Source organism: Perca fluviatilis, chromosome 23 (genome assembly GCF_010015445.1).
Source record: "Perca fluviatilis chromosome 23, GENO_Pfluv_1.0, whole genome shotgun sequence".
NCBI lineage: Eukaryota > Metazoa > Chordata > Actinopteri > Perciformes > Percidae > Perca > Perca fluviatilis.
In genome coordinates, this window is record NC_053134.1 from 20,117,314 (window position 1) to 20,131,980 (window position 14,667).

At 40.5% G+C, this 14,667-nt stretch overlaps 2 protein-coding genes across 2 annotated transcripts in view; one reads left to right on the forward strand and one right to left on the reverse strand.

Moving 5' to 3' along the window:
• rerg (RAS-like, estrogen-regulated, growth inhibitor) overlaps nt 1–5,080 on the reverse strand; it is a 55,499-nt gene extending 50,419 nt beyond the window's left edge. The window contains 1 exon segment of the mRNA XM_039792445.1: nt 4,791–5,080. The gene's annotated coding sequence lies outside the window, so the exon portion shown is untranslated.
• A 2,247-nt stretch (nt 5,081–7,327) lies between these two features.
• Nucleotides 7,328–14,667, forward strand: part of LOC120553415 (plexin-C1-like) — a 37,399-nt gene continuing 30,059 nt past the window's right edge. The window contains exons 1-5 of the mRNA XM_039791782.1: nt 7,328–8,430; nt 9,371–9,493; nt 10,211–10,345; nt 10,464–10,564; nt 10,642–10,747. Of these exons, the coding sequence (XP_039647716.1) occupies nt 7,420–8,430; nt 9,371–9,493; nt 10,211–10,345; nt 10,464–10,564; nt 10,642–10,747 (1,476 nt within the window). The 5' untranslated portion in view covers nt 7,328–7,419. The remainder of the gene's footprint in view (nt 8,431–9,370; nt 9,494–10,210; nt 10,346–10,463; nt 10,565–10,641; nt 10,748–14,667) is intronic.

Below are 14,667 nucleotides of genomic sequence, written 5' to 3' on the forward strand. Positions count from 1 at the left end.
ATCGTCTTGCACGCAATAATGCAAGACTCAATATGTGATCAAATGCGACGGAAAACTGGCTTTTAAACACATCTGGCAGTTGTGAGAGCCAATAAATAGCCTGCTGAAGTGTCAGCCATGTTTGAGAAATGATCGATCATCAGTAGCTGTCAAGAAAATCTCTCCAGTCATCCCTGTGTTGAAATGAGATATAGCAAAGAAAAATGGTAGAAAACCGAAAACAGAATGTGTTTGTGTGTGTGTGTCGGTGCCAGAGACATGTTAGCCAGCTTCACACTGGTTGAAGTTATGAAGTGGCAAACTTCCAGCGCTTTGCTTCTTCATCCACTGCAGCACACACACACACTCAGAGTTAAAGCTAACTTCTTCCCTTTAATACCAACACACACATGCCCATATATGGTGTGGCTGTGTGCTGCTTCGTGTGGCTCAAGTGGAGGTCGATCATCAATCTCTGTCTCTCTCTCAGCAAGGGCCATCATGGCAGCCGTCTGCCTCTTTAAATATTATTGTTTTTATCATGACTAATGTGGACGCCACAATTCCGCCAGACAGCACAGTCAAAACAGTGTGTTATACTATAGTGGTGCTGTAATTTTAATTGCCGGAACAGTAACATTTTGTTCTGTCTTTCCAGTTTAGTTTGAGGTGTTTTGAGCATTTGCGAGCTGGTCATGAGGTCGTTTCCACCTGAGGTGAATCAATTAACCGTGCAGCGTAGGCCACAACTAAAGCTTGGTAATCTTTAAGTTCTCCAGGGCCACATTGATTATGGCAATAGCAATAACGGTGCCACATGCTGTACATTTGGAGACTGTTTTCCCAAGAATAACGTTGTTTCTGCCAGTGCTCCAAACAGTCATTTTTACATTCAAGAGACAAAGTTTTCTAGCAGCCGTAAAAAATACTGCTGTTTGTTTCTGGTTCTCAACATCAGTGTACTTTTTTTTTTTTTTTTAGCATGACCGCGATCGTTGCCTAACATGAACCACATGGTTGTTATTGTAACTATGACAACAAAAGTCCCCCAATCTTAATGAAGAAGTCATTTTAACCCAAACCATGATCTTTTTTTAACCCTTACCAAGTAGTTTCTGTGCCTAAACTTAACCAAACCTCAACCAGAGCGCTGTAACTTCATAAATCGTGTTTATTTTACAACAGTAATTTGTAACCGTCATTCAAATGTTGACATTTGAGATATGCTGGGAAATATGCTAATGCTGTTTCTTAGTAAGTGCCAGATGAGAAGATTCATAGCTCTTTCATGCCTGTATGCTAAATATGAAGCCACGATCAGCAGCCGGTTAACTTAGTATAAAGACTGGAAACAGCTAGCCTGGCTCTGTCCAAAGGTAACAAAATCTGCCTACCTACAACGTGTCGGTCTGTTGTTGGTAAGCAGACTTTGTTATCTTCAAACAGCCAGGCTAGCTGCTTATTTCCAGTGTTTGTGCTAAACTAAGCTAACCAGCTGCTTAATATTTAGCGTACAGACATGAGAGTTGTATACATCTTCTCATCTTACACTCGGCAAGAAAGGGAATTAGCGCATTTCCCTAAATGTCAAACTATTCCTTTAAAGAAAAATGTCCAATAATCCTCCAGCTGCTAACAGGTTCAAAACCTATCTGTTGGTGCCTAAATCACACCCACACCTTACGCAGTTCTCATCTACCCATGCATACTATCAAGTCGCAACTGCTGCATATTGATTAGAAATTACAACCAACGACCAACTAAAAACTTTTGTCCGTAAAGGACAAAATGGCAAGTTCTGCCTGAATCTTATTTCATGTTGGTCTCTAAAATCAGTAGGCCCATGCACAGTGAGTTTTGCAACATTTGCACAGACAGCTACAGAAAGATAGAGGGTTTGAGGTGTCAACCAATAAGAGTGTGGAGGGAATGTCTTCATTCATTTCTTGGAAATACCTTGTAGATTGTAAACGGAATATAAATTATATAGTGTAGCATCCCACATAAACAGCTTGTACAGCTCTTTCCTATAACAGACTTTGTTCAGCTGTCTTCCTGCCTCGTATCTCGCTTTTACGTTGTTGATTTCTATCGGTTTTACATCTCACACATATTACTGTGAATACACACACACACACACACACACCACTCCAGTGTTCACTCGGTCTCGCACAGAGCAGCAGGGAAGCACCAGCGAGAGAGGAGGAATAGGCACACACATCAGTGTCTCCCCACCGACACGGTCATTCCTCTTCCCATTTCGCCATTTATGGCCTCCACCCACCATCCTGATTCTCTCTCTCTCTCTCTCTCATGCACGCACACTCGCACATCTTAGTCGTGTAACGAAGTCGCAGGATAAACGGCTTTAGTGAGGCTGAAGTGGCTGACGCATCCCTATCCCAGAGTAGTCGTCTCTCTCTGTGTGCAATAAAATGAGTCAGACTATTGCAAAACGACCAGTCTGGTCTATAAAACAACGTATGTACACCTACACATATCGTCACAATGAATGACCCATTCAAAACAAATGGTACAAACTACGTTGCTACAATAAACACAAAAAGTAGTAACCATGTTACAAAATTAGCACGCACTTCTACAGAAAGAATCCACAGCGAAAATCAGTAACTGCTGATACAGTACAAACCGAAAACAAGTTTCAACTGTGCCAAGTAATAGCCAACTTGCAATGCAACGGGCAAAGTAAAAGAACTGGTGCTGCTTTTTGGACTGCAGCCAAACTGTACAGTACAGATTTTTTTTCATAATGTTGAACTACTTTAATTTCTCTTAACTTGTTATTTTTTGAGGGATCATTTTGGCCTTTAATTGATAGAATGGTTGTAGAAATGATAGGGGGGGGGGGGAGAGAGAGGGAGAGGGAAGAGATGGAGCAAAGAGCCGCAGGTCGTAATCGGACCCTGGGCCGCTGCGGTAAGGACTGAACTTTGGTACATGGGGTGCACGCTGTACCAGGTGAGCTACCAGAGCACCCCTGAACTACTTTAATTTCTCTATCTCAAGTGTCTCTGCGACTTAAACCGAAAACATCAGATCACTAGTCATAATCCCAGAGCATGGACCAAAAATGAACCTGCCATCTGTCTAACATCCATAATTTATCTTTTTTTACCCCTAGACTTCTGCTCTACAGGGACCCCATCCAAACTGTCAAACTAGGCACGTGTATATATTTTTTCCACTGTGTGCCTAGCTGGGGTTTGTGTCATTTTTACCCTGAGAAATGAATCTGGGTGGTGGTGGTGCTGTGGTTCAGGGAGATTACAGACCTCTGAGCTCCAAACCATGGGAGGAGACCTGTTGCACCACAGGCTATACAAAGCCTGTTGCACCACAGGCCTGTCATCTAAATACATACAGTGAACTGGTGCACTGCCCCTGGAGAGAAACCAGTAGGGGAAAGAATCCTACGTTGTCCTACTGACTGCTAGTGTTTTCAACCAGAGGTGGCAGGTCTCTGTCAGACCGCCCTCATGCCGATAAACTTTGGCCCCGTTTGATCAAACTTTTTCATCGCAAGCACTCCGGTCTTAGAAGTTTTCATCTTCCTCTACTGTCAGAGGGAGGAAAACAAGCTGTTCTATGAATCATCCGAGGTGGGACAAGTATTCAAATCCTACCGTAGTAACAGTAGAAATACCACAATGTAAAATATATTTTAAGTAAAAAATCCTCTATTCAAATGTTTACTCAAGTTAAAGTAAAGTATTTTCAACACAAATAAAGTTAAGGTGCCCGGTTAAACAAACGTTAAATTTACATTCAAACAATATGGGGACCCACTCATAAAAACATTGCTTCATGCGCTACTACCACTCAAAATTTAAGTAAGTAGTATGCAGAAAGGCCGTTTCCAGAGCTATATATGATTTGTAAATACATTATTGTATTACTATCATGTGTTAACCGCATCATATTTTTATTAAGATCATTTATTTTGTATGTAAAATCTCCCTTTACAAAGTAACAAGTAAGTGGAGTTGAAGTATGGAGTAATCTAAAAAGAAAAGTACAAGTACCTCATAATTGAACTTAAGTGAGTACATGTACTTTATATTCCACCACTGGAAGTATAAGCGTTTCCTTTCATTGCGACCAATGTGCACTTTATCTTGAGATGTGCGTGTCAGCTGCGAGTTGCTATAACTTGTTGTTTCAGAAGATGTTGACGTTTCTGTAATTGTATCTACTCTTCATTCCCTCCATCTTCCATGTTTGCTGGCATCCCACCCGCAACCTCCATCAGGACCCCTGGGAGTCCCCTGGACCCCGGTTTGTGTGGACTGACCTTAAATCCCATTGAGATGTGGGCTATTATGCAACACTCAGCACTGCTCATGAATGCCAATTAAGTCCTCGAACTCAATAGGAAAAGGTGGAGGATGATCAAGCAGCAGAGTAAAATAAAACTGCATATTCATTAAGACTGAACTGGTGATATTGTGATTGTAATCACAGAAAACTATTTGTTCACATTCAACAGCCCAAATGGAAAGATTAGTTCAACTTTTCAGATGTTACAGCACTATTCATCTTTAGAAAAGATTACTGAGACACTAAAACGTAACGCAGTTGAATATCAAGCCCATTTAATTTAAACAGAATAGCAAAATATGTCCACCAGATATCATAGAAATATTATTTTATGTCATGAGAGAATCCGACAGTGCATGCATAACCTTCCTTAAAGGTCTCATACTGTCAAGTAAAATATTAAACCTTGTCGAATAACCACGGGTGGGATCATTTTCCACACCTCACGTGAAAATACCGGCAGGAAGACTCACCAGCGACCGCTGAACGCAGCACTAATCTCCCGGTGATGAAACGCTGATCAGGAAGAGAAGAATGAACAAATAAACAACACAAAGTTGTCAGGTCCGCCGATCAAAGATAAAGCGTCTGACGTTCCCGGACGCAGCGCACAGCTGGATGGAAGGAGGGATATATAAACAGCTGGGTGGACAGACGCGTGGATGGGTGGGCAGACCGAACAGCAGCTCTGACTGGAATGAATGAATCCCTAAAACGGAGTGTCAGTGGAAATATACGGAGCGGAGCTGCTGGAGTTGCCGACACTCTGCTGCCTCTGACCGGCTGCTGCGGCTGCTGCATGCCGCTACATCTCCACACTGAGGGGGGGCAGCGACCTCTAGTGTCCGGAAGCTAAAACGCAAGGAGGAAATCTAGGCATTTAAACGTCACAATGCACGGGATTACAATGATCTAAAAGCGGTTTTTAGACGAAAATGCCCCCATCACCATTTATTTCAGTATGGCTAAAAATGATTGTCAGTTTGATGTTCAATATCATAAAGTCAGAGAGAACCTGATAGTTGTAGATATTTTTCTGCTGGCCATGGACACTTTAGTCCATGTTAATGTTATCATGGGCTGCTCTTTCCTTAAGCTCAATTGGAATCTGACTTATTTACTGGTTCTACTCCATCAGAACAATAATCATGTGGGGTAAATCATTTAATTAACTTGTCAGGGTTGTCTGCTCCTACATGGGATTTAAATTGTACGTTGTACTCTTGTTGCCAGTGCAACCTGTACAGTTCAACATTTAAGTTGATTTGGCAAACTTAATTAAAAATAAATTTGAACATTAGTACTTGACCTCCTATTTGCAACTTAATAATTGAAACTATCTATTAAATTAAATTTGGTTTAAAAATGCTCCTAAATTTAGGAGAGCGCCAGATGTTTCTTAAGGTTAGACGAGGTTACTCTAGGTGACACACCCTCTCTGAGCCATGTTGTAGAATGACTACTAGGGGAGAGTGGGGGCGGTTGCAACACTTTTTACATTTCCTTTAGTTTCTCAGCAACCGTTTGTATTAGAAAGACAAAAAGAATTATATATTAAACCCATATATGTCACCTACTTGCCCATACTGCTGCAACATGTGTACATATGATAATATGAAAGTAATTTGTACTTAAATGGACCTTGAAAAATGTTGCAACTGTCCTATGGGGTCAGTTGCAACAGTACCGAGGGGCAGTTACAACAGTCATTTAGATGTAATAAAACTCATACTTTGGCATAATTATTCAAATATTTTTTCAGTTTATTTGAGACTAGAGTTATCAAACCACTGAATTGCCTTTTATATCAATTTTATCTAATTGTCATTATTGTTGTCATGAGGGACAGTTGCAACACCATGTGTGGACAGTTGCATAGGGGGACAGTTGCAACAATGTGTTGCAACTGTCCCACCCCCTGGCAGCCATCTTAAAACTAGCAATGCTAGCCTAACACATTAGCTTTAACACATGGTACCTAATTCTGTTAAGAGCTAAGAAACTGCACATTCAAACTATATAACGATAAAGATCAATACTTAAACTGTTTAGACAGTGTGACAAAAAATCTGGTCTTAAAAAAAGTTACTTTTTCACCTTGAATTTCAGTTCTCCCATAAGGAACAATGGCATGTGGCTGTTAACTTCCAGAAAGATGGAGGGGACCTACTGAGCATGTGCATTAGGAGTTTCATGACTCTAGCTCATTCCTGATTGGAGAAATCAGCAATGTTGCAACTGCCACACGTTGCAACTGTCCCCACTCTCCCCTATCAATGGTTATGATGAATGATAGTCCTACGTTATCTGAAGCCATATGTTCACCAGGTGCATTTGCCGCTACATTAATAAAGCTGGCATTGATTTTGGTTGCAATCCTTTGTCATCGCGTCACTAAACTGTTCGTTTGTTGTTACATACTGTAATGACACCCCTTGTAGTAAATGATCAGACACCAACGCTCTACATTTGTCTCCTGTCCATTCGGCGAAATCAAAAGTTAACTTTTTATCAACTTCTAATCAGCTGAAATTTCAGCTGATTGGAAGTTAAAAAGAAGATAAAAAGTTAACTTTTGATTCTGAACTCACGGAAGTAAACTGTACCCTCCAGTGGTCTAACAAAGACTGGTTAGACCACTGGTTTGGGGTGTGGGTGTCTGTGGTTGCTCTGTCTGTTTTCTCAGAGCGTGGTGGCTGAACTAGTCATACTGATATTGGTCTCTGACATTAACTTAGGACTTGCAGATTTCTTACTTAGTGCCAACGTCCCTCATCTGGTTTGTCCGTGATCTCACTCACATTTTCCCCGCATATTCAAACTCGCGGTAAATTAGACCGGAACTAAAGCTATAAAGCGAGCTAAAAGTGGCCACATGCATTCCACCACTGTAAAAACGACAAACTGCTTATGAGGCGTCTTTTTTTGTTTTTTAAGCTACCATTTCTTTGTGCGCGCTTCGCGAATTGCATCCACTTATCGGCACATTTCATCCGACGCGCGCTGCGCTTTTACGCACGACACCAGTGACCCTGTGGAGGAGAGCGGAGTGCCATGAAGACCGTCTATGTGTGAGCATTTTGCTGTCATCACTGCAAGAAGATGATCGTGCTGCCGGCTCTGTTGTTCATTCTCTGGGGAGAAGAGGCTCGGTGCCTGGAGGAGAATGGAGGCTTCACTTTTGATGGAGACCTCCGCCACTTCGCTGTGGCCACCAACACGGTTTACATCGCTACAGCGGAGACTCTGTACCAGCTGAGCCACGACCTGACTCTGGTCCAGAGTCTGACTCAGAGAGGAATCCTGAAGGGCGGGTGTCAGATGGATGCGCAGTTTTCCCGGGTTTCTGAGACGGATGAGCGGAACGCGACTTTCAGCGTCAACATGTTATTGCCTTTTGTTGAGAATAAAACTCTGATCAGCTGCGGTGTGATCGAGTGCGGTTACTGCGAGGTGCTGGACCTGAAGAACATTTCAAATGTGCAGTATATGGAGAACATCCAGGTTGGATCCCCAAGGCGCAGCAGCGCATCCATCGGCTTCCTGGTGAATGTGGAGGAGACAACTACCGAGACTTACATTCTGACTGCCATACAGCAATACGAAGTCAAATCCACAAAGAGCAGTTGCTCCTGGAAATCAGAAGCGGTACAACTTCGTAATACGAATCACAAGCAATACGGAACTATATTTTCCGAAATTAGCGAGTTCTCTACCGATGTGATCAAACGTTGTCCTCAAGGCAATGCGGAGTATGTGGATGGATTTCAGATCAGTTTAACCATTTATCTTTTCTCTAACCTGCCCTCAAGTGACACAAGCAACAGAGTCCGTCTCATTTGGCTCGAGGGCAAAACAGACAAAGCGCAGACTCTCAGGTCGCTGCGGGGAGCGACCCTCAGCATCTCTGATGGGGGGAGAGGCAGCAGACTCCTCGCCTCCTCCGTGATCCCGGGCGGGCCGCCGGTGCTCTGGAGCGGCGTGTTCAGTGTGGACGGAGGACCCACCGACACAGAGCTGCTACTGTTTGACATCAGCCCTCCTCTCACCGGAGGCACTGATGAAGATCCAGACTTCTGCAGTGTCTGCAGCACTGACAGGATAAGACTGCCGGTTGGTCCTGATTTTGATCTGTAAAGGTTCTAATAAGTTATAAAGTTATGACAAAATATGTATGGAGTTGAAGAAAAAAAACAATAAGACTACACTTTATTATATTACTGTACTCATAAATTAAATATTGATTGTCCCCAGTGCATTGATTAAAGCCAGTTCTTGGTGCTTTATTTACAGATGTTGTGTGGGAACAGAAACTCAAAGATTCCTATAATGTCAAAATATAGAGGCAGACATTCAAAGTTTTGTAGACTTCTTAGGGCTGGGCAACATATCGATATTATATCCATATGTCAGGACACTCTTGAAAAAGAGATTTTTAAATTCAATGAGTCTCTTCCTGGTTAAATAAAGGTAAAAAATAATATTTAAGACTATATGTCTTAAATTTTGGGGATCTTATGACACAAGTGTGTGTTTTTTTCCTGGTTTTAAAGGCTGTATTACAGTAAAGTGATGTAACTTTCTGAACTTTGTAGCTGTTGTATTATTTGCCTTCATCCACTGAGTCGTTACATCCACATTACTGATGGTTATTTATCAAAAATCATGTCAATTTTTTTGGGAAAGCACCAACAGTCAACCCTACAATATTGCTGCAATATTGACATCGATGTATTTGGTAAAAAATATTTTTATATTTTATTTTCTCCATGTCACCCAGCTCTGCTTCTTACAAAGTAAAAGTATAGCAATGCACGATCCTGAATGTTTTAATGTCTGGGAGACATGAGAGGTCAACTAATGTGAGGGTTAAATAGATTTAATGGTTTCAATTTTACTTACTGTTGCAGAAGAAGACAGCTGCACAAAAATAATAATTCTATTTCTTTATCCAATTAAGCTTTGAACAGAGACATTTGGACATGAAGTGCTCTCAGTACCTTTTGTCTAATCTGGAAGTTTGGTTTCAAAGTAATATGTCTTTGTCTCTCAGCCAAAGACTCTGAAGCCCACGGCGGTGCTCTTCAGGCAGAAGTCCATGACCTCTGTGCTGGCAGTGAGACACAAGGCCTGGATGGTTTTCTTCATTGGGACAGGAGATGGGCAGCTCATTAAGGTGTGTATAAAAAAAGTTACAGGATATGTATTCTATTCATTAATAGAAATCAATCATTCAATAACCTATTTTGTTCCGAACACAGTAACTGTGTTGCAGTGATAGCTACTCTTTACATATTATACAGATCATTTAAAATAAATGTAAGATGCTTCTGTAACTATTTTATTTAATAACCATAATGCATTTTACCTCATTCCAGTTATCAATTTGTATGTGTAGGTTTTTTTTTTTTTTAACTTTCCTTTATTGCTTTTTTGGATGTATAGTTAAAGATGGAAAGAGAACAATAGAGAGTAAAGGATGGAAGGAAGTATGTGTAGGGGTTTTGAGCTTTTTTAAGCAATGCTTCTGCAAAGTCACCACAGGACTTGTTGCAGGAAATATAGCCGTTTTCACACTGCATACAGATCTAGTTAGATGTACATTCTTTTTTTATAGAAGTTGCAAATACAGATGGTGGGTACTTCCCAGAAGCAGCATAATGTTCTCAAAGATGGAAATAATTTCAGTGGCTGGAAAAAGCTAAATTGATTTAGTTAGCTAGGCTGAAGCTCATTGTGTGTAGGTAAGCTGGTGACCTTTCAAAATCACAATTTCAGTGGTTGTATTTTTACAGTATTTTGATAAGCCTTTCTCTCCAGTACAGCTTTGCCTTGCAGCTCAAACTGAAACACAGCAAACATAACAAAGCTACATTGTTATTGTTGTTGTCAGCTTGCTGTGGACAAGAACTATCACACCACCTGTCCCAGGGTGCTCTACAGGGCCACTGACGACCGCCGAGTGTTTCCCAAAATGCATCTGGATCAAGTAGATCTTAAACACGTGTACCTGCCATTTAGAAACCAGGTGGGTGCATTGTACATGTATAAACATACTTGTTTTAGACCGGGTGAACACTAAAGGATTTTGAATTTACGATGCCTTATGTATTCCATACTTTCAAAGTGTTTGTGTTTTGTTCTAGATGAAGCGTGTACCTGTGTCAAAGTGCAGCACATCCACAAATGTGCAGGACTGTTGGTCTGCACAGGATCCGTACTGCGTCTGGTGCGGCACTATAAAAAGGTCAGGAACAACATCTGCAGGTGACACCTTCAACAAACAATTATGAACTTAGTTAAAACATAATGTTCTCCTCCTAGTTGCACATTTGAAGATGACTGCCAAGCTTCAGACTGGTTATCCATTCCTGACGATTCTCAACAGAAAATGGTTTCCTACAAAGTTGTAAAGGACGACACAGGCCAGGTGAAGATTACATACAGGCTTTTAACTTTATTCAGTTGTGACTGTCAGTTTTCTTTTTTTTCTTTTTGTAAACACTCACATTCTTCCTTTCTCAGATCACACTTAACATCCAGACACATCTGAGTGTGGGTCAGAAGGTGTCTAACTTCGCCTGTAAATTCTCTGCAAGTTCCAGTAAGCTTTGCAGAGACGGCCTTCCTCAACAATTCCCACAATGCACCTGCATCCTTTCTAATAGCACACTTCCTGCTGGAGGTCAGTGACATGTGATAAATACAATAATCCAGTGAATTTAAAACCTGAAGATCAATGACTTTCACTGTCACAAGAATCCTCAAATGAAGTTGAGAAATCTGTGTTGTTTAATGTTATATATTGTTCCAAGACATCACATATTCACTTCTTTTTTCCCTTAACAGGCCTGCATGTCACAGTTAAGATTAGAGTTGGGACGACACAATTGTCTAAAGCACTGAAGCTGTCCAACTGCTCAGACATCGAGGGACCGCCAACTTCTGTCCTGTAAGTCCACTACCATTTTAAAGAAATGTAAGTAGACAGATCATGTCTAACATAAATGATCAAAGAGAGAGCTGAAAAACAAAAGACTTCTTTCAAGATTAATTATCAGGACCCAGTTACACAGAAAAAATAATGTAACCTTGTCTTTTTCCGGAATCTGGTTGTTCTTTATTTCTGTCATGCCAAGGTTTATCTATTGAGAATCAATGTGAAGAAGTACAAATAAACATTTTAGCTGTAAACTCAACCTCAGGCATCCAACTGACATAAGACACATGCATACAACTGAAAGCTGAACACACAAACACATATTGACCCACACATGGCAGTAATCAAAAACTTTGTATATAAAGGTTACAAAAAGGAAAAAAAATACACAGAACAAAAGATGTAAGAAAGTAATAGAATAATCACTAAAGAAGCAGTTAACTCGGATACAACAGTATCAAGTTTTTCAAAAATTGATTGAAAACATTTTATAAAACTAATTAACTGGCTTTTGAGTGGAGTAACTGAGTTTAAGTTTCAAACATAGCATAACGTCTATGAGGAGGGAGGAGGCAGCATCTCCATATAATTTTTTGGCTCACTTTGCCAGACCACCCACACCGCGGGCGGGAGGAAGGTCTGGCTAGTCCACCCATTATTCGGGGTGGGAGAAAAACATGCTCTAGGTTAATTGGCATTTCTTTAAACCTATCACAATTGTCATGGACAGCGCTACACTCAAGAGAGAGTGCGAGAGAAAACTCAGCTTGGACAGATAGCCTAGCTAGCTTTCTCAGTTTACCCTGCAGAGATCTGAGGAGCAGTCAACAATAGTCCTCATAAATCCACAGGAGTTTGAAATTCTAAGTGTTACTTATTTGGCAAAAAACCCTTTTCTGATTCTGGTCAGGTAGCATATACAGTATTCCTATCTTGTGGTCTTTGTGTTAAGTCATTATGATTTATATTTGAGTGTTTACAGTAATAATAGTTTCTAACATTTGTTTTCTTGCAGGTGTCTGCAGTGTGTGGGTCCCGGATGTAGCTGGAGCGCAAAAGGCTGTTCCTGGGCAAATCAAGGAGTGGGGAATGTAATTATATTTTTAACTCATTATGATTCCAATGTATTGCTTCATTCATACAAAGATTCACTTGTCTGATCTTAGAACAAAGGGGAAACAAACTGCTAGCTTCCATCAAAAGTTAGAAAAAGAAATGCCTTCCACCACCAAAACTCGTATTTACATGTTGTGTCTCGTTAGCTAATGTTAGCAAGCTAGTCACTAACTCACTCAACACATTACTGTCTGCTCAAAGTTGTTCAGAGTTTAGACACTTTGCAAAGATGTCACCTTCACTACGAGGACAGGGGAAGACACATACTATTGCTGATCAGTAATTAGTTAAGCTAACTGCTTCTTAAACCAAAATGTTACATTTGCTATTTCTGAACGTCCAACACATACGACTGTATTATAGTTGTTGGAATATACCCAAAGCAAGCTGATTTCTTACTTATTATTTCCAGCTTTTTTAGCTAAGCTAACGTTAGCTGAAACAGGTCCTGAATCAACTCTTAATAGAACCTTCAAAGTGAATGTCATGCTTCATTTCTTCTCCTAACTTCCTCCTGCAGGACAGTGTTTGCCAAAAGATGGAGTCAGGGATGAACTTTTCTGTGAGTCTAATCCTTAATTCTCAAACACATTTTCCCTCTGATTCTCACTTTAGTCACATTCAGTAGAGATTAAAACATCAGTCGAAGATAATGCATTCAAACTGGATATCTTTGTGTGTGTTTTACTGTCAGAGACCAGAGATCTCCTCCATCGCTCCCAGTGTGGTGTCTTTCTACGGCAGAAACCATGCAGTGCTGTCTGGTTCTAACCTCAGTGATGTGACCAGAGTGAGGATCCAAGCAGACATGGACTGCACTCCACAAGAGTGAGTCAATTTAGAGGTTGTTTAAATTTACATTTCATAGAACAATCCTGTTATGCCACTCATTAGGAATTCCCAATTCCTACAAGATTTTCAGCCAATCTTATGTGCACTGTTATTTCTTAAAGCCAGAGGCTGGATTTGTGATGTAAAAGCTGATTGTGCTCCACAGGCAATCAATGAGGTTCTGATTTGCTGATCCATAGGGTCTGCTTATTTTATTGTTATATTCCCTCCAAAAAAGTTGGTCTTCATCTCAATGAGACTACTTTTTGTTATCCACCTTGGGAACACCATAGCAGATCTATGTCAATAACATCCAGAGTGGCATAATTACGTAACCGAGTGTAAGTGCAGTTGGATTCTGCTTGCACCGCAGTTGTTTTTCCATAATTCCTTATGAATTCTCTTTCAAACCACTTGACGTTTTCCATTGACGTTAAAATGGCTATATTAACTTTTCAGTTTGTGTTGATTCTAGCGGCCCCAAAAGTGTTTTTTACCACACCTGCTGTCGTAAAGGTCTTTTTTCTACGGGTGCTGTATTGCCTACTGTATATAACTGAGTTAGAGTTACCGGAGGTCATATATTCGCGATGAATGTTTTGCTCAAGCAGAAAATCATTCATTTACAATAAGAGAATATGTTACAGATGCATTGTTGCATTTAAAGTGTGGTAAATGGTAACTTAGCCTGGATGTATTGTGAGCTAAACCGGGTGTCACTGTTACTGTGTCATGAGCCAAAGCACTAAGAGTTTGTTTAAGCAACCAACTTTATAATAACTTAGATTAATATAGCGCATTTCATGAAACCCAAGGACGCTTTACACAACTACAAGGGGACAAGGGAAAAGATAATAATAGTAGGCCAACACAAACACTGACTACAAGGAATTACACGTCCGCGCTATATGGAAGGGGGGGTGGGGGGATGGTTTGGCATGGTTTTATTTCAGTTAGCCTAATAGCTGGTTTGATTTGCATTGAGAGATGATTTTATGGAAAGTACCCCATGCCAATCTCTAGGTATGGTGAAGGGTATGTGATGATGTGGGACTATTTTAATTCCAAAGGCCAAGGGAACTTTATCAGGATGCATAGTATCCTGGATCCATTAAATAACTGGCCTTAATAAAAATCTGCCTGGCTCTATGGGAATTTAACATAGGGGTGTATTTACTTATGCCCCCTGTATTTTAAGGAAGAACATTTATTTATTTACGATACATTATTCATTCACAAAGAAAACTGGTGATCTTAAAGGTTGGCTAATTAAGGCATTAAGATCAATTTCCAAAAGATGATTTTTTTTATTCCTCTTTTTACTCAACTTTAGCATGGGTTCATAAGCTTATGAATGCCACTGTATTTTATGAATAAAATGTCTATTTTATTCATAAAATACAGTAATACAGTAATATGTCTATATTACATACCTGAGGGCCAATTTGGGCTGGGTTTTGAAT